Source organism: Natator depressus, chromosome 12, assembly GCF_965152275.1.
Source record: "Natator depressus isolate rNatDep1 chromosome 12, rNatDep2.hap1, whole genome shotgun sequence".
Taxonomy (NCBI): Eukaryota; Metazoa; Chordata; order Testudines; family Cheloniidae; genus Natator; species Natator depressus.
The window spans coordinates 37,655,282-37,669,301 of record NC_134245.1 but is presented as its reverse complement, the minus strand read 5'-3'; the positions used below and the strand labels follow the sequence as shown (position 1 = coordinate 37,669,301).

At 44.4% G+C, this 14,020-nt stretch overlaps 1 protein-coding gene across 1 annotated transcript in view; it reads right to left on the bottom strand.

Moving 5' to 3' along the window:
- Window positions 1-4,083, bottom strand: part of JPH3 (junctophilin 3) — a 116,734-nt gene extending 112,651 nt beyond the window's left edge. Inside the window, exon 1 of the mRNA XM_074968865.1 lies at window positions 3,008-4,083. Within this exon, the coding sequence (XP_074824966.1) occupies window positions 3,008-3,389 (382 nt within the window). The 5' untranslated portion in view covers window positions 3,390-4,083. The remainder of the gene's footprint in view (window positions 1-3,007) is intronic.
- Between the last annotated feature and the right edge of the window lie 9,937 nt (window positions 4,084-14,020).

Sequence of the window (14,020 nt, the reverse complement as noted above, 5' to 3'; positions counted from 1 at the left end):
GAAGTGAGTGTATCTGTATGCAGCAGGGGTGTGTGTGTGTGTGTAAATGTCAGTGTGATATGAGGAAGGGTGTGTTTGCAATGCACATGGTGGGTGCATGTTACATGCATGTGGTTCTTTGTTTGTGGGACATAATTATGTGGTCTGAGTGGATGTGTCAGGGAGACTGTGAGCATCTGTATGGGGCTGAGGGACTATGTGGGTATGTATGGCAAGACTGAGCATGTGCCTGGTGATGAGTGTGTCTGTGGGAGGTGTGAGAGTCTGCGATCTGCATACGGGGGATGTGTGTGAGAGACAGGTGTGAGAACAATGTGTGTGTTGGGCAGGGGGAAGACACATGTCTGTGAGCAGGACAGGAAGAGTGACTGGTGGAAACAAAACTGAATTCTTTGCATGCCATATCCTAAATCCAAGCAAAATGCACAATACATTTGTGCATTATTCCATGCAAAATACGGCTTCCCAAAGTCAGCACTGGCAGGGATTGCTGTAGTTGTGAGACTTTTGCTGATTCTTTGCTGCTTTTCTATCTACTGTTGAAGAAGTAAAATTTTGAGTCAAAATCCCTCATTCACTAGCATCCTGTTTTCCAATCCCTGCTACCCATTTGGTGATCCCTCATTTAGCACCAGTTGATTTACCATACAATGCAAGGGACTGAAGTTTAGCATTGGTGGCAAGCAACAGATGATGGGACAATGATTGCAATGCACCTGAAAGTGACTAAACTAATAATTTGGCTAGATTAATGAGATGCACATAATTTCCAATAGCTGCCTCTTTCTTATGATAGCCAGACAATTATTCTTTCAATATAATGACTGCACACATCTGGACCCAATTATCCAAATGCATGATGATCATTTAGATTTAGCGCCAGGAAGCCGGGAGATCTGGCCTTTTTGCCCAGACAGAGTGGCGACATCCATTCAGGAAGGGACCATGGCTTCTTGGTACCCAGGGATGCTGGAGCAGAGTTCACCTAAGTGTGATTTCTATTGGGTTCAGTTGTCCCAAGGTGAGCATCAGAATGAGATGTTATGAGGAGCTGTGCTTTGAAAAGAGTACAACCAGTTCACTGGAGTATACATTTTGTGCTTTGTATTTTCTCTTGGTAATTGCAGGCCTAACCATAGGTACCACTTTATGTAGTTATCTATCACATCCTTTTCCCTACCCTTATAATTGAAATAATTTTGCTACAGATGCCATCCTTCTTTTTTACCTAGCAATTTTCTTAACCCTTCCTAAAATAAGACACTTCTTTTTTTAAATCCCAAGCGCAGACTAGATGGGGATGAAAGCTTTGTTTCCGGCAGGTTCTTAAGAACTAAGAATTGCTCCTAGTCTGCCCCCAATTGGGGTCTGGTGCCCTTACTTCTCAAAGAACTGTTCTGCTGCAATTAGTCACGGGCATGCATTGCTGGTGACTGCATATTCTGCATGCATGCACGCTCGGCCAGTCTGGTGACATGCAGTTCGCAGAGCCATGTAGTTTGAGACTTTTACAGCCTGACTTCAGTCTGTCTCTACTGAAAATGTTGTTTATCAAGGCCTAGATGTCACGAGGGGCATAGAAAGGCAGTACTGTGGTCAGGTGCATACAGAAGCTGTCCAGATCCTGTCCTAGCATTTCAAGTGCATAAGAAAAAAATCATTTCCAAACCTAGATTACCTCTGCACAGAAGATTATCAGTATTTAAAGATTGCTTCACAACACAAACCAAACAGATTTAAAATGGGCTCCTGATTCTTTCCCAGCTATGTGAAGCAGAAGGCTGCAATTGTATTTTCTTTTGGGGAAAACCCTAGCAGTGCAAAATTATTACTTTTAAATAGATCATTCTGTTTCTTTTTGGAAAAACTAAAAGCTGTTTCAGGTAACATTTAATGTTGCCTTCTTATCTTATCACAAAGCAGTGAGCTCTGTTTTCCAGAGACATGTCTTGCAAGAAGAGCTTTTTCCCAGCTTCCAGGAAGACACAAAATCGCAATGTTTATGAGACCTATCTCAGTCTGAGAGTTCTGGAAAAGAACACCATTGGAAAGCCCAGTTTTGATAGACACACACCCAACAAAAACAACAGGCCAGCCTCGTTAATTCCATTGGCTTCTAGCAGATAGGCCTGATTATTCTTATGGTGGCAGTTTAGATTAGATGGAATGATACAGCCACTTGCAGCAGAAATACAGCTGTTCGGCCTTAAAGCCTGTTAGTCTGACAATTTTTGATCACCCTCACTGAGTTTTCTTGTTTTTATTTAATCCTCATTTCCCCTCAACATTTTATTAAGCCATGCTGAGAGAAGAGCTCTTTCTATCCCTCTGAGCCCCTACAAAATGCATTAAGCTGTAGTGAAATAGGAGCATAAGAACCCTGTTTGAATGAAATTATCTTGCCCAGTATTATCAAGTGTAGGTTTGCATTTGGAGGGGACAGGAAGGCGATACATGGATGTAAAGATCTGACCCTTGCTGAGAGCATTTGCCATCTGTTTCTTATAGCTAGAGTTTCAAATATCTGTACAAGATCTCGCAGCAGTGCAATGTCCATTCTATCCATGGCTGCTTTGCAGGCTTGGTGGAGATCCTACAGGTTATGGTGGTGCAGTAATGACTCTGAATCCAACTTGGCCTATCTCCTTTCAACTTGGCTACGCTGCCTCCTGCTTTCCCGCATTAGATCTTTGTCCCTCTTGCTCCCATACCCTCCTCTGAAAAGCTTTGGTCATCTAAGTAGGGAGAAAAAGCTTAGAGCCCCGTTGAACATATGAGGCAGCTTGTGGCAAACGCTGGGATAATGCCATGCTGGGCCGGTTTTCCTGTACCCTGTAGGAAACTGGTATGATCATCACTTGCTCCCAACTAGCAGGCTGCAAACTCTGAGAGTTCAGCCCAGGCAAAGGGTCCCTCTTATGGGGGAGGCAGGGGAGATTTCTTCTAACCTCTTATTTCCTTTTATCACGGCTTGAGCCGGCTCAGAAGATACTAACACATCACCTACCTCCATCCGAGTAGGTCTCTGTCCCGTAGCCGTCCTGTAATCCATTGCTCCAGGTGCCTTCATATTTGGCCCCATTGCCAGTGCATTCACGGACCCCGTACCGTCCCTTAAATCCATGAGTCCACTCTCCTTTGTACACCCACTTCCCCTTGCTCTCCACACCGATGCCATGGCGCTTGCCCTGTGCCCAGGTGCCCTGGTAAGTGTTGCCACTGGGCCAGGTGTAGACCCCCAGCACCTCAAAGCCGTGACTCCAGGAGCCGGTATACTCGCCTTGACCCTTCGGGCCGGTACAGATTCCGTGGCCGTGAGCCTTTCCGTCCTCCCAGCCTCCACAATAGGAGCCTCCATCGTCAAAATTAAACCTTCCCCCACTGGACATGCATGTAATTCGGTTTGCAAAGCCCCCAGAAGGTGAAAAAAGAAAATGGCAAAAAAACCTGAATTATTATTTAATCAAATCTGAATGGTGCACCAGGTCCAGCGTGCTGCTTCAGTCAATTTCTTGGGGTTATTCATCCTCTAGGAGGATCCTCAGGATCAGTCCCTTCTTCTCCTGCTGTGGAAACAGTATCACACCAAAAAAAAAGCGGGGGGAGAGGGCGTGGGGGGAAATAGCAGCAAGAACAGCAGCAGCTGGAGGGTTTCGGTGCAAACGACTCCACCTAAAAATCATCCAAGGCAGAGCCCGGGAGGGGGAGAAGATAGTGCGGGGGGGGGAGACTAACTGCCAACAATTTTTTTTTTTTAAATAATCCTTCTCAACTCAGCAGACACCCAGGGTCTCAGCCCCACGCCTGTGACCTCCACCGGGGGCTGCCCGCTGCTGCTGCTGACTCGCGCGCCCCAGCCCCGGCAGAGGCGGCGGCAGCATAGTGGAGGCTCGTGGCTCAGCAGCAATGCAGTGTCTGTGTCTCCCCGTCTCACGCTCACGCTCACACACACACACACACACACACACACACTCTCCTCACCCTAGGAAACAACGGGAGCTGCTCTGATTCCTTCCCCCCGCAAACCTCACTCCGTTCGGCCTCCGCTCGGTTTTTGGACTAAGTCCCGCATCTTGGTGCAAAGATGCTTTCAGCAATGGGAAGGATGGGGTGGGGGGAGAAGGATCTGGAGGGAGGGGGGGTGTCTCTTTTTTTTGTATCTCCAGTCTGGGGGTGGGGGGGAAAGAGGGGTCGTCTTGCTTCCCCCGCTGTCCCTTCGGTCCCCTTCTTCCTGTCTTCCTAGTGGTTATAAATCTTGCTTATTAAGGAGAACAGCTCCTAGGCGGGCTGCTCTCGATTCCATGCTCAGCCCGGATTTAAAGAGACAGGAACTGCGTAATGTGGAGACTCCCAGAAGAGAGCTCTCCCACCAGATGCTTAACCCACTACCTCCTTGGGCACAGCGGGCTTATCTGAGACAAAACAGGCTGCGGGGTTAGCCTGCGGCGGGGTGATGATTAATGGCAGGCTGGAATCTGTCAGCCCAGGACCTAGAGGAAAAACAAACCCTCTGCCTTGTCTCCTTTATTTATTGCTGCCTCTCCATTCCTCACCTACCCCTCTCCCCATATTTAATTGCTGGCTAGTCTGTGCTTCTGGACCCTGCTTAAAAGAAAGGAGAGTCGATTTATCTTAATGTTATGGGGCCAAACATATTGTTAACCCCCCACTGCCAAGCCTTGGGGCAAAAACTGCCTTTGGTACAGGGCCAAGCACACTGATGGTGCAAAAAGACATTATTAATTAACTATAGGTGGTGGTGGTTGTTTAGTGCATACACCAGAGTCTGAGCTGTGTTCATAAACCATCTGCCATTCTGTCCAATTCCTATTAAAGTTGTCTCGCTCCTAAACCCCATTTTACTTCACAACCATCCTTCCCCCACAAAGACATGCAAGAGAGCAAAGAGCCAGCAACAAGCACACACCAGGATGCTACAGGCACTCCTGGAATGATTTTACAGGCTAGAAAATGATAAACATACTGTAGCTACTGTATGGAGCTGTAGTCACAGCAGCAGTGAATTCCGACCGCATAAGGCTCCAATCCTGAAAAAGCATGTGCTTAATTTAAGCACCTGAGTATTCCCACTGGAGATATGTGTGTTGAAGTGTTGGCAGGATCAAGGTTTATGTTTTCATGGATTAAAAGCGGGGCTTTGAATTTCAGAAAAAATATTTTTTTTAATATCGTTCACATGAGCTGGACCCTGGGAATCCCGGGGTGGGAGGGAGGGGATCAGCCTCCTTCAGAAAATGTTTGAGATTTTGACTCCTAGCCACGTGTTTGGGTAACTGCATAGTCTTTCCACTTATTTTATTTATTTATTTATTTATTTATTGTTAATTAGTGATGGACTCGAGGCAAGATTATGTTTGGATCTGGACTCAGATCTGAGGCCCCAGTTCAGCAAAAAATGTAAGCAATCTGCTTAACTTTAAGCAAGTACTTAAGTTCCATTCAAATCCATAGGACTAAGGGGCATATGCTCAAAGACAAATAAATGCTTAAGTGCTCTGCTGAACAGAGATGGATTGCTGAACTGAGACCTGAGTCTGTATTTGCCCAAGGGGAGGTTTCAGATGTAGGATTCCCATTCAGGTCCATCTCTATTAGTAATTTTGCACCCTATCCAGTATAGTAATATATTTTAATGTTTATTACATTCCAGTCTGTAAGAATATATTTGCTTGGTAACCTTTAGTCTCTCATTCCTAATTATTCTAAGTTACTCCTTTGTATTAGAGTAGCATTTAGAGGCCCCAACTAAGATCAAGGCCCCATTGTGTTGGGCACTGTACAGACACACAGCATGAGACAGTCCCTGGGGCAAAGAACTTGGAACCTAAATAGACAAAGAAGAAAGAGATGCAACCAGTGCAGATTGAACAGTTTCCATTGAAACAGTTTTTCAATGGAAAATGTTCAGCACAGTGGAAATTTTCACAAAAGAAATGCCTATTTTCATCAACACTCTTTGGGTTTCCATCAGAAACACAGAACCTGGAAATTTTTCAGTTTTTTGGCAACCAAAAGATCACTTTTTTTGTTTTATTTCCAACAAAAACCCCAAAACAATTCCAAGACAATTTTTGAGGAAAATGAAATTGGTTTAGACTTTGTCACAAATTTTCAAGGGGAAAAAGGAATTTCCTTGCCAGCTCCAGATACAATATAAAAGCAGAGAGATCAGAGTGATGCCCGGCATGCATCACATCACTTCCATTTTTCCCTCAGCCACTTTAAAGTATCCTCTGTGTATTTTCACGTTAGCCATCTTCTTTTTAAATGTGAGCAGCCACCATTCTACTCCACCAGCTGATTCTAATGAGTCCCATACTCTGTAGAAATCACCTACCAGTGCGTATGCTCATCTGCACCAAAAGCCATGCGTAGCACAACCACTGGATAAATTCACTCTAAACAACATGTACATAAGAACGGCCATACTGGGTCGGTCCATCGAGCCCAGTATCCTGTCTTCCAACAGTGGCCAATGCCAGGTGCCCCAGAGGGAATGAACAGAACAGGTAATCATCAAGTGGTCCGTCCCCCGTCATCCATTCCCAGCTTCTGGCAAACAGAGGCTAGGGACCCCATCCCTGCCCATCCTGGCTAATAGCCATTGGTGGACCTATCCTCCCTTAACTTATCTAGTTCATTTTTTTTTTTTTAAACCTTGTTGTAGTCTTGGCCTTCACAATATGGGGGGAGGGATAGCTCAGTGGTTTGAGCTGTGGCCTGCTTAAACCCAGAGTTGCGAGTTCAATTTTTGAGGGGGCCGTTTAGGGATCTGGGGCAAAAATTGGGGATTGGTCCTGCTTTGAGCAGGGGGTTGGACTAGATGACCTCCTGAGGTCCCTTCCAATTCTGATATTCTATGATCCTCTGGCAAGGAGTTCCACAGGTTGACTGCATTGTGTGGAAAAATACTTCCTTTTGTTTGTTTTTAAACCTGCTGCCTATTAATTTCATTTGGTGACTCCAGTTCTTGTGTTACAAGAAGGAGTAAATAACACTTCCTTATTTACTTCCTCTACACCAATCATGATTTTATAGACCTCTATCATATCCCCCCTTAGCTGTTTATTTTCTAAGCTGAAAAGTCCCAGTCTTATTAAGCTCTCGTTATATGGCAGCCGTTCCATACCCCTAATCGTTTTTGTTGCCCTTTTCTGAACCTTTTCCAATTCAAATAGATCTTTTTTTGAGATGGGGCGACCACATCTGCACGCAGTATTCAAGATGTGGCTGCACCATGGATTTATATAGAGGCAATATATTTTCTGTCTTTTTTATCTGTCCCTTTCTTAATGATTCTCAACACTGTTTGCTTTTTTGACTGCTGCTGCACATTGAATCGATGTTTTCAGAGAACTCTCTATAATGACTCCAAGATCTCTTTCTTGAATGGTAACAGCTAATTTAGACCCCATCATTTTATATGTATAGTTGGGATTAAAAAACATTTAATGAAACCTTGTTTAAAAAAATCAAGATGGAATTGCATTTCAAAAGCAATCAGTAATCTCTTAATACTGCACTCAGACAAATTTAGGCCAAATAAATATTGCAGGGAGTTTATAGGTGCGAGGTTTAGTGATGGGGTTGTTCCTGTAGCTAGGCCATTGGCATGCTTTCTGATTTTAAAACTGAATATTATTTTAGGTGCAGCGCCTCAGTGCTAGGGGCAATTTCTACCTTCATTTATTTCCCTGTCATTCTCAATCTATAGTTGCAGAAGATGAGGCCAATGGGAAGGACATTGGGTAAATGTTTTATTTCCATATTTTGACATCGCTGGTCATTGTTTTTACTTGTTGTTGGTGCCGTTGGATGAGCAGCACATAGTGCACCGTAGTTGCTTTTGGGGCGAGGCATCATTAAAGAATGACGAATGCTCACTTCATGGCTATTTCTGCCCCTCATCTGTTAGCACATCACTCTGTAGCTGGTGAAGATCAGTGACACATCTACACAGCGAAACTTCTCTTGCTCATTAACCCGTGAGGGATTTAGACTAAATGAAGTCCAGATCCAGTCCAAGGAACGCTCGCCCCCTTGCAACCAATGCCCCTTGCTAAATTGCTTGCAACACTCCTGACTCCCTATCCTGTGCATGCTGCCTCTGGCTCCCCCTCCTTTGACTCTGTGGGTCTCAATACCCCATCCCAGTCCCAGGCCCTGATCTGTGGAGGCTTCCTTAATCCATCCCCAGCCTTATCCTGAAGCTAGCAGAAGAGCAGCAGAAAGCCTGGAAGGCAGTGTAACCATGGGGGCGGGGGCCGCTGGTTGGAAGGCAGGGGTTCCACCAATGGGGAGATGGCCTCTTTGCAAATTTTGTTGTGGAGCAGTGCTCTCTAGTGACTTTCTTCACAGCTCTGCCCAAGGAGCTGGGGAGACGTGGCTGGTGTGGGAGCATAACTGCATGGGTCCATTGGCCAAAAACACATGAGGGCAGGGCACGGATGCTGTTTGTGGCCCTGAGTCTCTGTGACCTGGGAGGAGTCATTGAAGCCTCTTTCTGTTAGATCACTTCCCACTCCCAGCAATCCACAGGCCGTGTAAGATGATGACTGATCCGGCCATCTTGCCGGGGGTGGGGATAGCAAAACTACCGATGAAGTTAATTAGAGAGACAAGGTGAGTGAGGTACAACTTCTGCTGGTGAGAGAGAGAAGCTTTCAAGCCATAGCTATGTGTAAGCTCAAAAACTATCTCTCTCACCGACAGAAGTTGGTCCAATAAAATATATTACTTCACCCACCTTGTCTCTCTAATATCCTGGGACCGACACAGCTGTAACTACACTGCAGGCTGAAGTCAACGTCCATTTCACTTGCCTAAATGCTGCAGTATCAGGCCCAGAGTGGGTATATTTCTTGAATACCAGGAATTATTTATTGGATCAACTTCTGTTTGTGAGAGAGACATGCTTTCGAACTCCACAGAGCTTTTCTTCAGGTCTGGGAAAGGTACTCAGAGTGTAACTTGAAAGCTCGTCTCTTTCACCAACAGAAGTTGGTCCAATAAAAAAATATTTACCTCACTCACCTTGTGTCTCTGGGACCAACAGAGCTGCAGCAACACTGCAAACAGGAATTATTTTGGCATTCATTTGGTCAAATCTTGACACCTTTCCCCAGTATATTAAAGGGGACAGTTATTAACTCAAGGTAGTGGGTTTCCACTTACACTAATCATCTTATCTTGGATTAATTAAATAGTAAATAGATAAATTAAAAAAATGAAATAGAATAATACAATACAACAAAAAGCCAACAAGCATGTGATAACCAGCTTCCAATGGATCAACCAGCTGAGCAGGGGTAAGGGGAGACTACCCAATGCTCAGGCAGGATATAAAATGCAAAAAACAAAACCCACAGTGGTAAAGGATCACCTGCTTCTGTTGTGCCATGTTTACAAATGACCAGGGGTTCCTATTGTGCTGGGAGGAGACATGTTTCACATCATTTCAGTGCTGTTCTTTGTGTGTCTGGAGCCAGCATGGCCTCTGTCAATAACGACATGTGAACAGAGGAGAAGTCACTCTGCAGTTTGCTCTTGCTTTTGGCAAACAGGTTTTGTGGCATGGGGGTTGGGGCTCACCTGTCATTACTAGCTTTCTGTTACAAATCAGTTCAAGGTAATGCAGTTACACCTTTGCAAATGGGAAAATACCTTTAATTTAATTTAATTTCATGTGAGCAATAGCCAGTGTGATGTCGTATTGACTGAATACTGGGGGTTTTGGGGTTTTTTTTTTAGCAGTTTTAGTATTTTGTCCAGACTCATAAATTCTAAATCCAGAAGGGACCACTGAGAAAATCTATTCTGACTCCTGCATAACACTAACTGTAGAACTTCCTCAGATTTAACTAGAGCAGATCTTTCAGAAGGACGTCTAATCTAGATTTTCAAATCGCCAATGCCAGAGAAACTTTCTAATATCTGTTTCTTCTCTGGTATCTTCAAACCATTAGCATCATTTGTGCCTTGTGGAAAATATTAGAAGACACGTTTTAGAAACAGATCCTCAGATGTATTATATTTTCTGTGTTTTCTTGTGTCCCCAATAACTGGGAAATCTTTAGCGTGTGATCCTACACTTAAAAGTGACTCTGTAAAGACAGAATTGTGAGGATCCATGTTGGTTGTGTCTCAAATGCTATAGATCAGATAAGCTGCCCTTAAAAGTGAAAGAGTTTTTTCTAACTTCAGGCTCCTGCTGGGATCTGAAAGTCAAGCTGGGGTCTTTCCTTCTCACTCCCTGAAATAAAGATTCTGTGAGACAAACTCTGTTCTCAGTTATCCCTGTGAAACTCCATTGTCTTCAGATTGCACCTCTGCTATGTGTGTGCAACACTAGTATATTTAGCGGGGTTACACAGTTGTAACTAATTGTAAACAAGGTCCTCATTCACTTTCAGGGTATGTTTATGTGGGAACAATGGGGTGTGCTTGCAGCTCAAGTAGTCATACCTGAGCTAGCTTTCATCCAACTAGCTCAGGTACTGGAGCCGAGAAGCCGTTGCAATGCATACTCCAGCATGGGCTGTACAAGCCCACCTGGAACCCTAGGTGATGATTTGTGGGACAGGCCCACACTGAAGCTCGCTGCTGCAGCCTTGCTGTTCAGGTAGCTGTGCTAGCTAAGTTAAAGCTAGCATGGGTATGGCTACTCGCGCTGCAGCCACACCCTATCACTGCAGTATAGACTGACGCTGATTTGGTAACCCTTCACGCTTACTGCTTTTTAAGCCATAGTGTGCAGATCTCTATATTAAGCCTTTGCTCTGCATGTGAAGTTCCCACTAATGTCTACGACCCAAGTGCATGGAATGGGCATTAGATATACACACTGTGGATCAGAGCTATCCATGGGGGAAAAAGGCGGATAATTTTGCTCTTTACATTCAAGGCAAAGTTCTGTCCGTGGGCACTCTCTGTTTAAAAACAAAAAACCCAAATCCAACCTTCCCCAGCAACAGGGACACAGAGTAGAAGTTAGTTGCCCCTCTTCTGCTCACCCCAGATCTTCAGGGAGGTTGTTCTGTTGACCTTCAGCCATAGGAGCTATGGGGAAGCATTCTGGAATGAGATCAGGCAGGACATGTGTGTTTATGCACTTGCACACAATCGCAGACAGATTGTGAAGACCCCTGTCTGCATGGGGGGGGTCCATGCGTGGACTGCTGCCACTCATAAGACAGGTGTCTATTAAAGTTACTTAGCAGCATACAGGCCTGATTCCTTTCATTTACACCACAGTCAGGAGTAACACTAGTGAAGCCAATGAAGCTACACCAGTGTCAAACAGATGTCAGTGGGGCCTCGGGCCTCTGGCCCCTGTGTGCATCCTTTTGAGGACTGCTCAGGCTACATATCCCACCCTGGCTTGAATGTGTTGATCAATCTGAATTGCCTACGTTTTACCAGTTCTAATAACATCAGAATGAAAAATACCTCTCCGGAGACTTGATTGCTTTTCATTTTAACCTTCTCCCCTCTTTTCCTGTCCCCAGTTGATCATGTTTCGTTAGAATAAAGTCAGCTGCAGTAGTCCCCAAGCTTTCCCTTATCTCTCTGGTCTCTAACTAATCTACCCAAAAGACAACAGGATGATATTGTAACAAGAAGGATTGTTGCTAATCTCCCAGTAGATTACAGGTTAGGAAAGCGATTTGAAATGGTTGGACATTTTATTACTTGAAGGAGGTCCACCTGTGAGTCACAAGTAGCATGTGTCTGTCTTAATGTGTAACCACTTCAGTGCTAGTAATCTCTCCCCAGGTCAAGACCTGGGTTAACCAGAAAGAGAAACTCTTGCATGTATTTGGGTTTAATACTGCTTTTCTATGCGCTTTACAGAAAATGGGGGAATGTTTTACACTCCTTGTATCTCTCCCACCCCCCAAGGAAATATGTTTGGGGATAGAGGGTTAATGGCCATGATATATGTGTACAATAAATTAGCTTGATTGTTTTCTTTGTGCTGGGCCTGAGCTAAATGCATTTGCTGGTCACTGAATGTATCCCATTAACTTGCTGTGTACAGTGTGTGTCTGTTTATCCAGCCAATTACTTCAAATCTGATCTGCTTTATCCGGGTAAAAATAGAGCCAGTTTCTGTGTAGAAATCAAGAGGCACAAAAACAGCAGCAAAGAAGCTGATCCTGATCAGCTGAGTGCAGAGAGGGCAGGAAGCTTTCTGCTGGTAATTGGAAGTATTTTATAAGGTTGTTTTTTGTTTTTTTTAACATATGGCAGAATGAATTGGTTTTTTCTTAGGTCTTTGCTCAATCCAGCACCCTTCAGGCACACTTTGATCAATTGAGTAGGAGAGAGTTGGGAATGGAATGCGGAGCAGTAGAGACCTCATCTGGGCACTGATGTTTCATGCACTTTCAGAAGTGCCTCATTTCATTGCAAGCGCTTGCCCTGGGTGAATGCCAGGCCAGTATAAAAAGCTAGTGGCTGTATTAATTGTAAGAGGAACCATAGCCTTGAGGTTAAGGCACTAGACTGGGACTCCTGAGATCTCTATTCAATTCCTGGCTCTTCCACAAACTCACTGTGTGACCTTGGGCAAATTACTTAATCTCTCTGTGACTCAGTTCCTTACTCTGTATACTGGGAATAATAGCAATTTTCTGCCTCATAGGGATGGGGTGAGGATAAATTCATTGTAAACTAGGAGGTGCCCGTATGCTCTGTTGATGGGCTCCCTATAAATACCAAGATGGACAGCGGTGTCTTGTAAGGAAAGTAGGAGGTAGGATGGGTGCATTTGCATAGTTATACCCAGAATGCCGTTTCAGCTCCTAGCTATTGCATTGAACTGTATGAACCAGCCAAAAGGTTTGAGGGGCAGCATATGCAATGACTCTTTATTTTGTGTGGCCAACAATTTACTAAGCGACAGGTTTCAGAGTAGCAGCCCTGTTAGTCTGTATCTGCAAAAAGAACAGGAGGACTTGTGGCACCTTAGAAACTAACAAATTTATTAGAGCATAAGCTTTCATGGGCTACAGCCCACTTCATCAGATGCACAGAATGGAACATATAGTAAGAAGATAGATATACATACAGAGAACATGAAAAGGTGGAAGATGCCATACCAACTCTAAGAGGCTAATTCATTAAGATGAGCTATTATCATCAGGAGAAAAAAAAAAAGAGACTGGGAGTGGCTGGGTCATCAAACATATTGAATCTATTTCCCCATGTTAAGTATCCTCACACCTTCTTGTCAACTGTCTGAAATGGACCATCTTGATTATCACGACAAAAGTTTTTTTCCCTCCTGCTGATAATAGCTCATCTTAATTAATTAGCCTCTTAGAGTTAGTATGGCAGGTTCCACCTTTTCATATTCTCTGTATGTATACATATATCTTCTTACTGTATGTTCCATTCTATGCATCTGATGAAGTGGGCTGTAGCCCACAAAAGCTTATGCTCAAATAAATTTGTTAGTCTCTGCCTCAAGTCCTCCTGTTCAATTTACCAAGCAGCTCCTGAATGTGAAGTGATTCATATGAATTGTATGCCACCATCACTGGAGAGAGACTTAAAGGACCATAGTCAAGTTGTTTAAGGCAAAAATTCACGTCGTCTTTCACAAAACTCGTCTAAAGAGCGATTGGAATGACTTTAAAGAGAGAGGGTTTTAAAGGACAGTTTTTCATAGGCGTTGTTTGATTTCTATCTATGTGTGGAGGTGCTCCAGTCAGGCTAATAGGCCAAGCATGGGGGGGGGGGCAGGCAAATTTCACACCTGTCTGAGGCTTGTAGTTTGTGGGGGCAACACCCTCTTCCCCCCCCCAAAGTATGTCCATATTTTTCATTTAAATGCTCTCTTGCGGCATTGATCTTCAACCCATCAGAACAGTGCTAGTGCAAGACACCAAGTGCCTGGGTCTCCAGACTCAGGTTCCCCCTGCTCTAACCATTAGACCAAACCACTTCTCTCTCTTGGCTGCCAGCAGTCAGGCTGGGAATAATGGGGACTAAG